We start from the raw sequence: 13,629 nt of genomic DNA, 5'->3' as shown, positions 1-13,629 counted from the left end.
AGATCTTCAGATGCTTTTTTTAACAGCAGAAGTTTAATTCAAGGCTACTTTAAGACAGATATTTAGCTAGCAGGCTAAGTATCTAACTTGCTAGCTAAGTTAGCAAGTTAACACTTTGCTAGCTCAGCTAAACGCTTACCTTGCAAGTTAGGCACTTGGGAAGTTAAATATTTTGATAAAAATATGTAGTGAGAAGCTAAGTCAGTGTGTTTTTGAAACTAAATGTTCACAAAAAGGTATAGAGGGTTTTAGACATTATACAGTGCAGTACTGTGGTTTATTTAGCTTGCTAGTTACATTAACTAAATACTTTGTTAAATATTTAATCAGGAAGCGAAGTATCTAACTTCCTTCCTAAATATTTAGCCAGAAACGGCATAGTAAGTTTACAGCAAAGATAACAAAACTAAGTATTTAGTTAGCAAGTTAAGTAAGTATATTTAGTTAACCTAAATGTTGTGTTTAGGTGAACCTTTGCTGGAGTCGTTGCAGCATGTTGGTGAATGTTTCTGATTGCGTAAGCTCTGGATGTGCTGCTGCTTTAAGAACATCCGGGCATCTCTGGCTGTCTGCGGATGACATCATTGATATTGTGAGCGGTGTAAACTGAGAGCGGACTGGGTGTGAGGCGCAGCCACGCAGCGGAGAATCAGCGACTTTTAGGCTTTGATTTATATTTTATTTCTCTGACTTTCCTGTAAAATGCAGTGAAGTCGAAGCGCCGCAGCGGGAGGGACGGAGAGGCAGCGCGGCGTGCGGGCTGCGCGTTCAGGTCACGCATCTCTGGGGTATGATCCGTCTCGGACTCCGTCGGCGCGCCGCTGTCCATGGTCCTGACTGAGACGGAGCGACCACAGAGCCGGTGAGCGGGTTCTGGGGGTTCTGGAGGTTCTGGGTCGTGTTGGGCTGCAGGGCGCGGTTGGGATCCGATGCTGCGGCTGCGGCCGTCGCTATCTGGGGCAGATGCGTGAAGCGTCCCGCCTTGTTGTGGCTCCTGGCGGAATATCTGCTCGGATGCGTTAGAGGCGTCTCATTTTCCTGCGTTTGGATGCGGGCTGTGGGTTTCTGGTGGAGCGGGAGGTCCGGCTTCCCTCCCTGCAGCGGCAGGACGGATCAGTTACACAACTCAGCCCGTCCTGCTCCGCTCTCACTCATCCAGCATCAACACAGCGGAGAAAACAGCGATAATTTAGGTCATTTAGTCTGTTATTAGAGGGAGAAAGGATTTAATCCTTCAATATCTTCACCATATGATGCTAAATATTTACAAACTATGAATTATTTGTTAACTATTTAGCTCAGACCTAAATATTTAGTTAGGAAGTTAAATATTTAGTTCAAGACTAAAGTCAGCAAAGTATTTGGCTGTGGTAAATATTAACAGCCTAAATATTTAGCTATCTTGTTAGATTTTTAGTTAGCAAATTAAATGTTTACTGTTGAACTTTAACATTTATGGACCAATGAATGAAATGAATCCTGTTTCTTTTTCTCTCTTCTGTCAAATAAACCAAAATGCTGCTGATCGTTTTTCTGCGGCTCCCGTCAGGAACTGACTGTTTCCTGAGTTTCTTGCTGCCGCTGCGGCTCTCGGTGCTTCTGCGGTTCAGTCGTGTCGGTTCTCTTCGTTCCTCCTGGTTCCCTGACCCAGACTCATCTTCATCACTGCTTTTACTTCCTCCTCTTCCTCGTCTCCTCCAGTTTTCTTTGCGCTCATGACACAGCAGAGTTTCTTTTTCCTGCAGCTTTGCACCACTTTGTGTTTGCTGTATTGATCAGCGGTGACTGACTGACTGACTGACGGGTTGTGTTGTGTCCCAGAGAGGTGAAGCGCTCCGGAGCGATGGAGTTACGCGTTGGGAACAAATATCGCCTCGGGAGGAAGATAGGGAGCGGGTCCTTTGGAGACATCTACCTGGGTGAGAATCACAGCTTCCTTGGTTTACTCACACACTTCTCAGGTTTTTGTTTCTTTTTTTTTTACAGTACTATACTCAGACCTCTTTTTTTCAATCTGAAAAGTGTGGTGTGCATTTTGTATTCAGCTGTATCAGGTTTTAAGTTAGAGTTAGATCTGGACTTTGACTAAGCCCTACTGTAAGGTGCGTTCTGTGACTTGAGGGGGTTGAGGCTACTGCTAATATGTTATAATAATAATATATCCTTGCTAGCTAGCATAGGTATATTAGCAGCTAACAGGAAAATTGGGTTCTGGTTCCTGCAGTGGAAAAAGAGGGAGGAGAAAAACTAATGTAGCTAAAATGACAGCTAGCAACGGTCAAAGTTTAGCTGTTTTGCTAATTTCTGCATATTTACACTGCCATGAATTGTAATGTTGATTAATGTGCACTGTGCTAATTAAATCAGATAAATTAAATTAAGCTAGCTTTTTGTGTCTGTTGTGATTTAAGTGTAAATTTATGGCCAGTCGGTTGGACGATGTTCATCATCACCTTGTTGTTCATCCTTACGATGCTTCATTCATTCTGTGCTAAAAGGTTTGGCACTATGGGCGGAAGACTGTTTCTCTTTTACCTAAAGGTTTTAAAAAGTCTTAAATCTGAATTGATGAAGCCCTGTCTCTGTCTGTCTGTCTGTCCATCAGGTTCAAACATCGCTACAGGAGAGGAAGTCGCCATAAAGCTGGAATGTGTGAAGACCAAACATCCGCAGCTCCACATTGAGAGCAAGTTCTACAAAATGATGCAGGGAGGAGGTGAGGCTTCCAGATGACATGAGTTCAAACGGATCCAGTTTCCCAACGCTCCGATGTTTTCCCTCTAGTGGGAATTCCCTCCATCAAGTGGTGCGGCGCCGAGGGAGACTACAACGTCATGGTGATGGAGCTGCTGGGGCCCAGCTTGGAGGATTTGTTTAACTTCTGCTCCCGCAAATTCAGCCTGAAGACCGTCCTGCTGCTGGCCGATCAGATGGTGAGAGAGAACGACAGACAGGCAGATCGGCTGGCCACGTCCGGGTTTTATGTTTCTGGGACTGGCTAACGTTATCGTTGTATAGTTTGGCATTTGAGAGGCTACAGTTAGCATTGGAAAGCCTACTCTTTGCATGGGAAAGGCTACCGTTAGCTTTGGATAGGCTAGTGTTAGCATTCGATAGGCTACCGTTAGCTTTGGATAGGCTAGTGTTAGCATTCGATAGGCTACCGTTAGCTTTGGATAGGCTGGTCACTCACAACTCTTACTTTTTTTAAAACAGAAAATGGTTGGCCTGGATGCCTGTAAGTGACAAACATTGAAATGTTTTTAAACACTTTACTGAAATGTGACGTGACATAAAATATAAACTGTATAATACAGAAGCTGAGGTTGGCTTCAGGTTGAATACACTAATTTTGACAAATCAAATAAAGGTTTAACAAATCACAAACTAGGTTTTAAATATTCTGGTTTTAATGTAGAATAGTGTAGTCCATGTTTGAAGAGTCTTGAAGGTTTTACATTTTACCAAATTAAAATGACTCAGTTTAGTGAAACATTCGGTGGAATCGCCATTTTTCTGTTTGCTGAATCGAAGTGGCACAACGGTCTGAAGTTTGGCACTAAGACTCACACTCAGGCTGAGCACAACAGAGACGGAAACGTTTGGGTTCTGACTCGTTCCATCGCCGGGTCGACCTTTCCTCCCAGATCAGCCGGATCGAATACATCCACTCCAAGAACTTCATCCACCGAGACGTGAAACCTGACAACTTCCTGATGGGCCTCGGGAAGAAGGGCAACCTGGTCTACATCATCGACTTCGGCCTGGCCAAGAAGTACCGAGACGCTCGAACGCACCAGCACATCCCCTACCGCGAGAACAAGAACCTGACCGGGACGGCGCGATACGCCTCCATCAACACCCACCTGGGCATCGGTAAGTTTCCCCGCAGCTCTCCGGTCTCACCGCGCCGCCGCTTCACGCCAGTGAGCTTTCCTCCACAGAGCAGTCGAGACGAGACGACCTGGAGTCTCTGGGTTACGTCCTCATGTACTTCAACCTGGGTTCGCTGCCCTGGCAAGGACTCAAGGCTGCCACCAAGAGGCAGAAGTACGAACGCATCAGTGAAAAGAAAATGTCCACCCCTATTGAGGTGCTCTGCAAAGGATACCCCTGTGAGTGGGACGTCAGAGGAGAAATGCGTCATTTTGAAACGGTTTGTCCTTGAGATCCTCATCATTCCTTCCTGTCTCCGCCAGCCGAGTTCTCTACCTACCTGAACCTTTGTCGCTCTCTGCGGTTCGACGACAAGCCCGACTACTCGTACCTGAGGCAGCTCTTCAGGAACCTTTTCCACAGGCAGGGCTTCTCCTACGACTACGTCTTCGACTGGAACATGCTGAAGTTTGTGAGTTTCTTGTTTTTCTCTCTATATGTTAAGGAAACATCTTCCAGAGAACTTTGGCTCGTTCAAATGGATCCGTTTTCTCCAGATTGGACACCTTTCTTTGTATGTTATGCCACCGTTTTCAGCCTTCGGTGACAACTCTACATGTTCCAACTCTTTCCAAAATGCATCATCCAGAGATGCATCTCTGATCATCAGGTCCACAAAGTTACATCCAAACTGAACCTTTCCCTCTGGGTGCTGTCCACCATGTTTGACTGGGGTTATGAGGTATTTGCGGTGATACTGTGTGCCGTGTTGAATCCTCTTCTTCGTCCGTGTCAGGGTTCCAGCAGGACAGCAGAGGACGGGGAGCGAGAGAGGAGAGAAGGGAAGGAAGGGGAGGACCGAGCCGGCGCGGGTCAGAGAGGAGCCGGAGGCCGAGCCCTGCCTCCAGGCCCGAACCCTTGTGCCGCCAACCGAGTCCGGAACGAGCCAGAGACAGCTCCTTCCAACCAGGCGTCGCGTGGAGCCCAGCCGTCAGGTCAGGAGGCGTTTTGGGAAGAACACCGTCAGACGAGGTTCAGTTTCTGACCGCTGTCTGACGCAGGCAACCGATCGCCTCAGGCGGGCCGGGCCGAGAGAGCCGAGAGAGAAAGGAAGGTGGCCATGAGGCTCCATCGCGGCGCCCCCGCCAACGTCTCGTCCTCTGACCTCACTGCACGCCTCGACCAGTCACGCATCACTGCCTCACAGGTAGGACGTCTGGGATGGAGACCCCACCTTTAGCCAAGGACCGGCCTCTGCTAGTCTGTTGGGTCCATTGGTGTTTGGACTGTTAGGGTGATGGTGTGGTAGACTCGGTTCTGGAACCAGAACATCTGCTCCACCTCCAGCTGCTGTGGTTCTGAGTCAAACCAACCTGTTCCCCTCCTGGCCTGTGGGGGCGCTGCACCAAGAACCACTGAAGAACCAGCCATTTCTGCTGCTAGCGCTAGGCTAGCACGTTAGCTTTGGTTGTATTTACCCAGAATGCCCTGCTCTGTAGTCCACTTCCTGCTTCTGGAGCGGTCTCTGGTCCGTTTGGCGTTCACACTCAAACCGAACCTGAGTTCAGTTCAACTGAACCCAGACCGAGGTTTGGAGGACCAAAGGTCAGAGGTCATAGGTCAGTTAGAGTTCACACCTCACCAACCGGACCGGACTTTGACTAGGCAGATGGACTGAAGTTGGATTAAAGTGGACCAGGCAGAGCTGAAGGCTGAATGCAGCCTGAAAAATTATTTGACCATTTATATTGACTCTGTTTTCCTCTAATTCAGAAAAGGGTTGAATATTAACTGATGATAAGAGGAAAGAAGCAGATGAAGAAAAGAACGAGTGAAGAAAATATTCAACAAGAGAGAAAATTTAATCAGGAACTTTTATCACCAAGAATCTGTTCCCTGTATATCTACAGATGTTGGGTCGTCTTTGAACAGCATTTTATGAAAAAATAATATTTATTTCTTGTTTGACCAGAGTATGGATGAAGAACCTTTATGTTCGTGTTCTCAGATGATCTGAGGGCCTGCAGGTTTTTAGCATCTGAGCTGCTTTAAGCTCCTCTCTTCTCCTCCATGTAGGTCAGTGTGCCGTTTGAACATCTGGCAAAGTGACTTTCTGCTGGCGGCTGCAGGTCAGAAACACAGAAACACCTTCACAGCATCGATCATCTGTTCATGGTGGAAACATGGCAGCAGCTGCTTGTAGGTTAGCCTTCAGTCAGACTCAGCTTTCCTTTCACTGATTGACAGGATGCAGCTTTAGCCGTTCTGCTCACAGCGTCCTGCAGAAGTATTCACACCCTTTAACTCTTTCACTTCCTGACGTGTTAAAACTCAAACTTTAGTGGTTTTTATTGGGACTTTTAAGGCAGCCGACAGGCACAGACAGCGAAACGCGCCGCAAACACACGAATGATGTAAACTTCAAAACATGAATGAAAAAAGAAAAATACTGCAGATAAAAAAATGCTGCAAGCGCAGAAAATAGAAGTATAATGAAGAAAACAGATGCAAAACAAAATTAGCTGAAGCTAACGCTAATCCGTTAAACACAGAGAAATGATGGAAGCTAATTGTAAACTCCTAAAAATTAGCAGACGCTAACTCTGAATTACTAAGCACATAAAAATTGTTGAAACTAAAATTAAACTGCTGAACACATTTAAAAATGATAAAGTCTCTGAAACAAATTCATCCTTCAAAAAAAGGTTTAGTTGAGACCAAATCAGCAACCTGAAGACTTTATCACCCAGGCTTTATGAGAAAAACAATAACACAAATGGAAATTATTGATTTTGTTTTAACTCATTGTGTGATTAATTGATTTATTGCTAATTGTGACAAGTCTAGCCGGGAATTAATTTAAAAATATATCTGCACTGCAAAAACACAAAATCTATCAAGTAAGTTTGGTTTAATGCAAAAGACTGGAAATAAAAATTATCCTTAATATTGATGAAAAAGTTCTAGTTGCTGTTACCTAGCAACCCATGCCAAGCCCAGCCCGTTACCTAGCAACCCGGTTCTAGTTCCACTGGCAGATTATTTCACTTAGAACAAAACATATTTCCCATATTATGAGTGAAATAATCTGCCAATAAAGCTAGAGCTACTTCATCAATGGTAAAGAATTACTGACTTAAAACAAGTTCCTACCGTGTTTCCCCGATAGTAAGACGTATCGGAGGTTTCAGGGGGGTCGGCTAATATAAGCCGTACCCCGAAAGTAAGACATATGTCTTACTTTTCGGGGAAACACCTCTCATCTAGCTGCGCGCCGCCTCCTGCCCACGTCCGCGCCGTCCCCCCCTCCATACGTCGCCGCGTCTGCCACCTCCCTCTGATCCAAATGAGCATTCTTGGCACTTCCTTTTATAAAACTGTTTTGTGGTGAATACAATATTGTTCAGGTTGTTAATAAATGTTAATTTTATGGTTAAAACAAAAAATTCGACGATATTTTTCCAATATAAGACATACCCCAAAAGTAAGACATAGTGGGGCTTTTGGGGATAAAAAGAAAGTAAGACACTGTCTTACTTTCGGGGAAACACGGTATATCTTGATGAAAAGTTATTTGTATTGTTTTATTTCAACTGAACTAAAATATTTGTATTAGAAACTAAACAAAAATAAGATTTTTGTTTTTGCAGTTTTTGACCAAGTTATTAGACTGTACAACTTTTAGTTTTTAATTAAAACATTGCTTGTAAATTTTCTGCTGAGCATGTAAAGAAAATAATGTAAAAAACAAACAACAACAACTATTTAGCATTTTTAACTGAAGGATAAATAAATGCCTTTTGGCCGCTGAGTTCTCTCAGCTGCCACTGAGAACGTTTTGTGATGTTTCTTTGTTTTGTCTCCCATCATGTAGCAACCGAAGGGCATCGAACCCCCTGACTTTCAAATCCAAATCGAACGAATGAAGGCATGAATGGTGAGGGAGGCGGCGGGCGAGCGAGGACCCAGAGCGTCTGTCCGTGTGTCTGCCGGTGGGAGCGTGAGCCAAAGCCTGATGGGAAACCAGTGGAAGGAGGAGAACCTCCAGCTGAACCAGTTTGGGCTTCGTTTCAGCGCTGGTATCGGGAGCTAGGCGCTAAACTTTGCTCCTTTTCACCTTCACATCAACACTGAGGCTCAATTTGCACAAAAAAACAGAATGAAAACAGTGCACAAAAAGGACTTAAATTACACAACTGTGATTTATACGTGTAGTCGATCAAAAAAGATCAATTTGCTTTTGTTTGAGAGCTAAATCTGCAGCTTCTGTTATTTATTCTGATCTGAAGTTGAAGCCAGATATTTACATACTCTGTATAGAACGACACAACCTTTACTCTCACACTCTGAGGGTCATTTTCCTGTTTTACCCCACTTGGGGCTAACCATATTTCCATTAGTTAAATGTCAGATTTATCAGGAAGACAATATTTCTTTATTTCCTCTTAACTCGGATCAGAACTTCTCAGGATGGTTTGCTGGAGTCAATCCAAACCTTTCAGTTTTTCCTCCATCAGACTCGACTCTGACTGGCCTCCATCAAAACGTTTAATCCAGTTAATTTCAGGGTCTTTAATTAATTAGTCAATTTAATCAAAAACTAACAACAAAATCTCAATTCAAAACCCCGATCATTCATGGAGCTTCTTTAGAAATATGGATTGTGGATGCTAACATTAGCACTAGCTAATGCTAACCTGTTTAGCATTAAGGTGCTATCTCAGGCTAGCATAGCTTTGCTGTTAGGCCGCCTCCTTTCAACAACAGTAGTCTTTTCCAGCGTCTAATCAGATTAAAGCAGAAATTAGCCAGAGAAGAAGCTTCATCCTCCTTCACTCTTTTCTGTGCGTCACATTTACGGGCGTACCAGAAACGCATGAAAACAAAGGTTCCTAAAAAAAAAGATTCATTAAAATTTTTACTGCGATTGATTGAAATGAACTGAGCGGCCTTCATCAGGAAACTGAGATATTTTCAAACAACAGGTTTAGTTTTTGGTGCTGTTTTACGCCACACTGCAAAAACACAAAATCTACCAAGTATTTTTTTCTAGTTTTTACTGCAAACATCTTATTACACCTGAAACAAGACAAAACTAACTTGCAACATAGCAAATAATTCCTTTATACTAATGAAAAAGCTTCAGTTTCACTGGTCAAACCTCATAAACTTGGTTTATGAATGTTTAAATTCAAAGAAATTCTTTATAAGTTGTTTAAAATGCTGATATCTATCAAACCGGAATGATTGATGTAATCCTTACTGACCTAAAACAGGAAAAGTCAGAACCTTTTTACACAGAGGATTAATATCTGGTTTCAACCTGCAGCCTTGGAAGCTAAATCAAAAGTTTTGGTCTCAGTAGGATCAGAGGAAAAGAGTGAATATGAGAAAATCTGCAGTGAAAAAGTTTCTGCTTTTGGAAAGTCTCCATCTATGTTCGTGTTCTTGTGTCATGCTTCTGTTTCGCCTTCAGCTTTGCTTTAAGGACTCAGAGGAAATGTCCGGATCAGGAAGAGGATTATCGTATGAAGTTAATCGAATGTGAGCAAGTGGACGTGTACAGCAGTGGGAGTGTAGATACGACTCGGCAGAATGTGACAGAAAGCTTATTTTTCTTTGATCAACCTTTAGAGTCTGAGACAGAAAGGAACAACTGGCGACTGTTTTCCTGTTTCCTGCTTCGGTTTTATGACTATATTGGTGTTTATTTTCAGATTCAATAAAAGTATACGCAGCTTACCCAGACTCCTGGTCTTGTTTCATGGGTAGGAATGGCCTAGTAAAAGTCCAGACCTAAATCCTCCATCCAGTCTGACTGAGCTCAAGCGGTTAGAGATGTAAATAAGTTGTAGCAACAACTACAGTGGATGGAGGTGAGCCCTTCAACAAAATGATTCCTAAAAATACATCCACACTGGTTTTTCTACTTGACATTTAAAGCTCATTTTTAAAATGTTTTAAAAGTTGAATTTGTTTTGTTTTTATCTTATTTTGCTGCTATGCACTTATAAATCAGTCTTCCTTATTCCTGGTTAAATGGTGGTTTCATGACTTCCTCATCTTCATTTTTGTAAAGTTTGATTTCAAGGAAGGTAAAAAAAAAATCTCCTTTATCATTCAGAATTTTATTAGATTTTTTCTGACTGATCTAAATGAAAATGTTTNTTTTGATTTCAGACTGCGATGTGTACGTAGATATCTGGTTTCAGATTTATATTTTACAAAATATTGCAATAACAAATTTAGTTCCCACCAGCTGATGACAAATTTTAAGTAACAAGATATAACTAGTAGTAGTAGTACATATATTTTATTTTTAGTAGTATCTGCAGTACTAAAAGGTACTTTTACTTGACTAAAACAAGTAAGAGACTTAGTTTTATATTTATAAACAAGCTTCATTGTTCTATTATTGTCTATTTGCTGATCTGTCAGGCCATTCAGATGTCAAATGAACAGAACAGAAACTACCCATGCACTCTTTCTTCAACATATTTAAAAGTCAAAAGCATGGTGAAGTAAAACTAATCCTAAGAGACCTTCGTAATAGTACTCAGATAGAAGTAAAAAAAGCACTGTTTTAACCCAAAGTTACTCAAGTAGCTAATGAGTAAATATAAGTCATTAGAAAGTGGATGAGGAGCGTCATTTCCCACGCCAGGCCCACTTTGGACAGGAAACCGGGGGATACTGGCGAGTGGGAGCAGTTTTACGTCACTGTCATCATCTGCGAGTCCCAGAATAAAACTGCGCAAACTCACTGCGCTCAGAACATAAGCCCCGCCCTAAACTGGGGTGCTTGTGATCTGATTGGTTAAGACAGTTCGCCCTGGTGTAATGGGCGGAGCTACTGTGATGTGGCGTTATTAATCCGACTGAGATTCTACAACGGAACCGTTACCAAGAGAGGGGAGGACGACCCGAACCGAACTGACTGCTTATAAACTCAAACACCTACCGAAACGTCAGAAATGGACCAACGGAACCAGTTAAAGAAGAGAACCGGAGCTGCGCAGCGTGCGAGCTGAACTTTTAGCGGGGAGTTTAGTTGTTTAGGTGGGAGACGGTGAGAGTTGACGGCCGGGCGGTCGGTCGGTCCTCCGGGGAGCCAACATGGATGTCCTGGGAGAACCGGGGCGCCTCTGAGGAACACTTCCGGCCATTTCTGGGTTACTGGACCCGAACAGTTCTTCTGGAGCAGCGCGGAGAGGTTCTGAAGCAGGGCTCAGTTCACCAGGTGAGTCCGGACCGGATAAAACCATCATCTCTTCTCATACTGTAACAGAAGTATGCTCTGTCTTTGTTATTTAATTAGTTATTTTTTGTCACACTTATGTAATTTAATCACATTATTTTTCATTTAATGCTAATCATGAAAATAATTCAATTTTATAATACGATTAAATTATTCGTTTCAATATTTTTGAAATACAATTAAAGATATTTAACCACATTATCAATTTATTGGCATAATTTAAAAAATAAAGCAGAAACATAATTTTATTGTTATTGCCATTAAGATAATCCAGTCTGGCTGTCACTAATGATGTGAATCACATCCTGACTCCTTTCCATCTGTTGCTCTATTCCTCACTTATTATTCCTCTGTGTGTGTGTGTGTGTGTGTGTGTGTGTGTGTGAGACTCTAGCTGACCTTTGTCACCTTCCTAATGAACCAGCCAGCTGTCTCTCCATGCAGCATCGTTTGCATCCCATTGTGTTCCCTGCTGCTGCTGGTTGGTCCATCGGTTTAATGAAATAAAATGGTTCCTACTCAAGACGCACCGATTTACCAGCCAGACGTCAGAACCGGACGATTTTTCTCAACAGGTCAAATAGTGACTTGATTAAATGCATCAGAAATAACAGTTTCAATCGTTTTCTGTACATGAATCCTTTAACAAACATTTGTGTTTAACTTAATAAAAATCAGATAAGAATGGAGACGTTTGCTTTAAAACTGATAAGAAAATGTGCTTTAAACAATCTGCAGTGATCATTTATTTACTGAAATTTCAACATTTTATTTAAAAGTTACTGAAAAATCTCTGACTTTAAGTCTGGAAAAGGTATTTTGATTTTGTAGGAACCTTTTGATGATTTCCAACAACTTTCCTTCAGATGGACGAATAAACCTAAAGGTCCAGTCTGTTTTAGAGAGTTAGCTCTTAGCAATAAACTAAACCTGATATTAATGGAACAATTAAATGACTGCAGGTTCAGATTTTAGCCGTAATGAAAGAAAAGTTCAGCTGTTGGAGTTGAACGTTTCATTTTCTGCTCCGTTTCAATCTGTGTTTTTCTGGCTGAGGTTAACGGAGGTTTACCGACAGAACCGCAGCAGAAACACAGTGTTGGTATTAAAGGAAGCCGTTCAAGTTTTAAACGTGTCAGAACCAGTTTAATGAAAGTCCCGGCCCGGTTCAGACTGATCTAATGGCTGCTGGGTTGAAACCAACAGAATCAATATGTGAAACCAGAGAGCAACCAGAGCACACACTGACTCATTGTTCAGTGAAACCGGACCGGTCCGGTTCTGACCCGACGGCAGGCCGTCAGGTCTGAGCTGCAGGTTGATAATTGATGATGATCGACCGGCTCTTCGTCACGTCTTCCTCCAGCTGGTGAACTGCTTCCTGTCCAGATGTTCAGGCTGGGGCGCCGGGACGTCCCGCAGCCGGACCCGCCGGGCCTGGACCCGGACCCGCTCACCGCAGCCCCCATGGGGCCCAACATCTCATGGCTCCCCGACGCGCCGCTGCTGGGATCGGACCGGCCCACCTTCCTGATGTCGCCGGCGGCGCAGGCGGTGTCCGGCTTCTTCGTCTGGACCGCGCTCATCCTCACCTGTCACCAGGTAACGACCAGACCAGCAGGACAGTTAGCCGCAGTTAGTTCTGGTTCTGACTCTGGTTCTGGTTCTGTGTCCAGATCTACATGCACCTGCGGTTCTACAGCGCGCCGCAGGAGCAGCGCCACATCGTCAGGATCCTCTTCATCGTTCCCATCTACGCCCTGGACTCCTGGCTCAGCCTCCTCTTCCTCACCAACGACCAGTTCTACGTTTACTGTGACAGCGTCAGGGACTGCTACGAAGGTCAGCCAGCATCCAACCAGGCATCCAACCAGGCATCCAACACATCCGTCCATCAGTCTCTCTGTTCTTTCCACATATTTTAAATCCAATAATTGTAGAAATTGTTGCCATAAACTATTGATCATTTTTTTCTACTTGGACGTTAAAAACTATTTGAAATCAACAGAAAATTATAAATCATATTTTGGAGAAACTGGAGAGTTTGACATGAAAAACCATCAAGAAACTTTTCATCAGACTCTGATGTTGAAAGTTGAGATTTTCTGTTTGGTGACGTAAATTCAGCAAATGTTGCCTGGTGGTTTATAACTGGTGGAGGTTCTGCTGGAGGTTCTGCTGGAGGTTCTGGTGGAGGTTCTGATGGAGGTTCTGGTGGAGGTTCTGCTGGAGGTTCTGCTGGAGGTTCTGCTGGAGGTTCTGGTGGAGGTTCTGATGGAGGTTCTGGTGGAGGTTCTGGTGGAGGTTCTGCTGGAGGTTCTGATGGAGGTTCTGGTGGAGGTTCTGATGGAGGTTCTGATGGAGGTTCTGGTGGAGGTTCTGGTGGAGGTTCTGCTGGAGGTTCTGGTGGAGGTTCTGATGGAGGTTCTGGTGGAGGTTCTGGTGGAGGTTCTGGTGGAGGTTCTGCTGGAGGTTCTGGTGGAGGTTCTGATGGA

General features: G+C 43.6%; 2 protein-coding genes across 4 annotated transcripts in view; both read left to right on the top strand.

The window, feature by feature from the left end:
- Positions 1–581: 581 nt before the first annotated feature.
- Positions 582–9,618, top strand: csnk1e (casein kinase 1, epsilon). The gene is made up of 11 exons (XM_015038755.1): positions 582–862; positions 1,822–1,919; positions 2,606–2,716; positions 2,785–2,933; positions 3,648–3,876; positions 3,945–4,115; positions 4,200–4,348; positions 4,673–4,871; positions 4,938–5,083; positions 5,953–6,005; positions 7,751–9,618. Exons 1-10 carry the CDS (start codon positions 828–830, stop codon positions 5,983–5,985), a joined length of 1,320 nt encoding a protein of 439 aa, XP_014894241.1. The 5' UTR covers positions 582–827; the 3' UTR covers positions 5,986–6,005; positions 7,751–9,618.
- Positions 9,619–10,724: 1,106 nt separating this feature from the next.
- tmem184ba (transmembrane protein 184ba) overlaps positions 10,725–13,629 on the top strand; it is a 13,237-nt gene continuing 10,332 nt past the window's right edge. Inside the window, exons 1-4 of one of the 3 annotated variants that reach the window (XM_015038754.1) lie at positions 11,063–11,116; positions 11,529–11,709; positions 12,501–12,736; positions 12,811–12,976. In XM_015038754.1, the coding sequence (XP_014894240.1) occupies positions 11,643–11,709; positions 12,501–12,736; positions 12,811–12,976 (469 nt within the window). In that variant the 5' untranslated portion in view covers positions 11,063–11,116; positions 11,529–11,642. Of the gene's footprint in view, positions 11,117–11,528; positions 11,710–12,500; positions 12,737–12,810; positions 12,977–13,629 lie in introns of all 3 variants that reach the window. The other 2 variants (XM_015038752.1, XM_015038753.1) reach the window with 2 other exon arrangements.

Source organism: Poecilia latipinna, unplaced genomic scaffold (assembly GCF_001443285.1).
Source record: "Poecilia latipinna isolate Pla-1442-1.1 unplaced genomic scaffold, P_latipinna-1.0 Scaffold451, whole genome shotgun sequence".
Taxonomy (NCBI): domain Eukaryota; kingdom Metazoa; phylum Chordata; class Actinopteri; order Cyprinodontiformes; family Poeciliidae; genus Poecilia; species Poecilia latipinna.
This window is presented reverse-complemented; position numbering and strand designations above follow the sequence as displayed.